General features: G+C 57.4%; 1 gene segment (V, D, J or C); it reads right to left on the reverse strand.

Annotated features, from left to right (window-relative positions):
* Positions 1 to 1,390: 1,390 nt before the first annotated feature.
* LOC130680759 (immunoglobulin lambda variable 8-61-like) lies at positions 1,391 to 2,195 on the reverse strand. The segment is given in 3 exon segments: positions 1,391 to 1,422; positions 1,729 to 2,028; positions 2,128 to 2,195. Coding segments are annotated over 3 exon segments (378 nt in total).
* Between the last annotated feature and the right edge of the window lie 240 nt (positions 2,196 to 2,435).

Here is a 2,435-nt window from a genome sequence, read left to right on the forward strand (position 1 = left end):
CGTGGATGGAGGCATCTGTAGACCTGGAAAACGGCTGAGGACCCCAGATCCCTGATGGTTAAAGGCTGATATGAAACGGAGGACGCCTCCCTGATTCTGCTGCCACCAGCTAATCCATCAGCCACACATCGATGGCGCCACTCAGGGAGCAGGTGAGTGTGGCTGAGGATCCCAGGGATGCAGGTGGGAGGGCGGGGAGCGTGCTCAGGCCGGGGAAGGGAAACCGTAGACGCACACAGGCAGCGCTAACGGCAGGACTGCGGAGGAAGAGCTGGGATTCTGGGCCACAAGGCTGTGAGCGGCTCGGAGCTGCGTGGGTGCCCAGGCCTGACCCTGCCCGACAAGTGAGAGGGGGCAGGAGGAGGAGGGGCGGCCAGGCGGGTGGACACAGCCCTGAGCGCCAAGTTGTGGCTGGTGGCCCTGGCCTCTTTTGTCCCCATCAGGTGCCTGAAAGAGCAGGGGCTGCTCACCTACACGCTCTCCTGCTGGGGATTCTGCTCACCCTGAGCGTGAGCTGAAGTCTGGCCTTAGCTCTTCAGACTAACTAGACACTCCTAGTGACACTCAGACTTTACCTCCTGGGGGTCCCGGGAGGAAGCAGCTGCTGGCACCTTACACAGGCCTGCGAGCAGGAGACCCTTCCCGGCCCAGACAGCACGCAGCTGCCGTGTCCCTGTCAGCAAAGCCAGGCACCAAACCCGCAGCCTGGGGAGTTTAAGGATTGCGCTGCGCGGGTCCCAACAGCGCCGCCTGCTGTCCACTGGACACACTGCAGCTCTGGGTGGAAACAACCCTGGGGCAGGGCGGACATCAGGTCGCAGTCACTCCACAAACACCCGTGGGCCAGGCCACCGCTGCGAGTCAAGTTACGGATATAAATTAATTGTCCGATTTATCAGAGAAGAAATGCTTCCAAAATTAAAATGCCAATGAAAAATCTACCACATAATGGACAGTGACTGTACTGGGGTACGTGGTGGGGACTTGATAATGGGGGGAGTCTAGTAAACGTAATGTTGCTCATGTAATTGTACATTAATGATAGCAAAATAAAAATAAGAAAACAAAACTAAACAACAACAACAAAAATCCACCACATATAACGGTTTAGAGTAGTTACTAAATTTCAGTATTACAAAGATACAACTCTATCACAGTTACAGAAGAGAAGCCCCAAATCAGGAGAGCAGGAAAGTGCTACAACTGAGGGTCACCAGAGAATCAACTGTCTCTCCGACAGCATTAAAAATGACCTTTCGCAGACGCTTCTTTTTCTTCGTGGTCTCATGCTGCCTCAGGTAAATGGAGCAGCACAGCAAGGGTTCCCTGGCCTGAGAGTGTGAGTGCATCCGAGGCGGTATTACGTACTGATTAGGTCGCCATCATCACACTAACAAGTGGCGACATGTCTGTCGGCGGAATCTGAACAAGAGGGACCTCACAGGGAGTGGCGGGGCCTCTGAATCTCACTGTTGGTTGGTGAATTTTGGAGCTGACTATTTGCCCATTATGATGGGCTGAGGGGTGACATGCAGAGGTGGACGCCCTTGGGCAGAGACTGGAGGACATGCCCATGAACCCCTGGGCAGGAGAACAGAGCTCGGGAGCTCCCTTCCCATTTCCACCCTCCGGCCCTCTCCCCTGACCCCCGAGGGCTGAGCCTCTCTGTGCACCATGTAGGGAGTTTGAGTTGCACTTCCCCATGGGTGTGAGTCACTGTGGAAATACCACCACCCATGACCAGAGCACAGAAATACTCGGCGTCGTCCTCGGGCTGGGCCCCTGTGATGCTGAGGGCGGCTTTGCTCCCAGAGATGGATCCGGAGAAGCGGCCAGGGACGCCCGAGGGGCGGTTGTTCGTGTTGTAGATCAGCGTGCGGGGAGCCCGGCCTGGGGTCTGCTGGAACCAGCTGGGGTAGTTACTTGTCGACACTGAGCCGGAGCCAAGGCCACAGGTGAGTGTGACCGTCCCTCCTGGAGACACTGACAGTGCCGGCTCCTGGGTCACCACAGTCTGAGAATCTGCCCCTGAACCAACAGGAGAGAGATGGAGGTGTTATGGAGACAAGGGTCACCCTGAGGCCCTGCTCTCATGCCCCCCAAGGCTGCAGAGTCCCCACCCCTGACCTGAGCTGTAAGCGAGGACCCCGAGAAGCAGCACCATCCAGGCCATGGTGGGACCCTCACAGGACGTGGCCTCCTCAGGCTCCTGGGCAGCAGGGAGGTGTCCTTGGGGCCTTTTCACGCCTCCCAGACCATTAGGAGGAGAAGGGGCTTCATGCAAATCAGCTTCCTCTCTGTCCCTGCCCAGGGTCACACTGATGTCCCTGGGGGAGAGCCTGAAAGAGGAAGGTGCTGGGGCCTCACAGACCAGTGACTGCACAGCGCCAAGGACGCTGAGTGACAGGGGTGACACCTGTGGCCAATCAGCCCGC

Source organism: Manis pentadactyla, chromosome 14 (assembly GCF_030020395.1).
Source record: "Manis pentadactyla isolate mManPen7 chromosome 14, mManPen7.hap1, whole genome shotgun sequence".
NCBI classification, from domain to species: Eukaryota; Metazoa; Chordata; class Mammalia; order Pholidota; family Manidae; genus Manis; species Manis pentadactyla.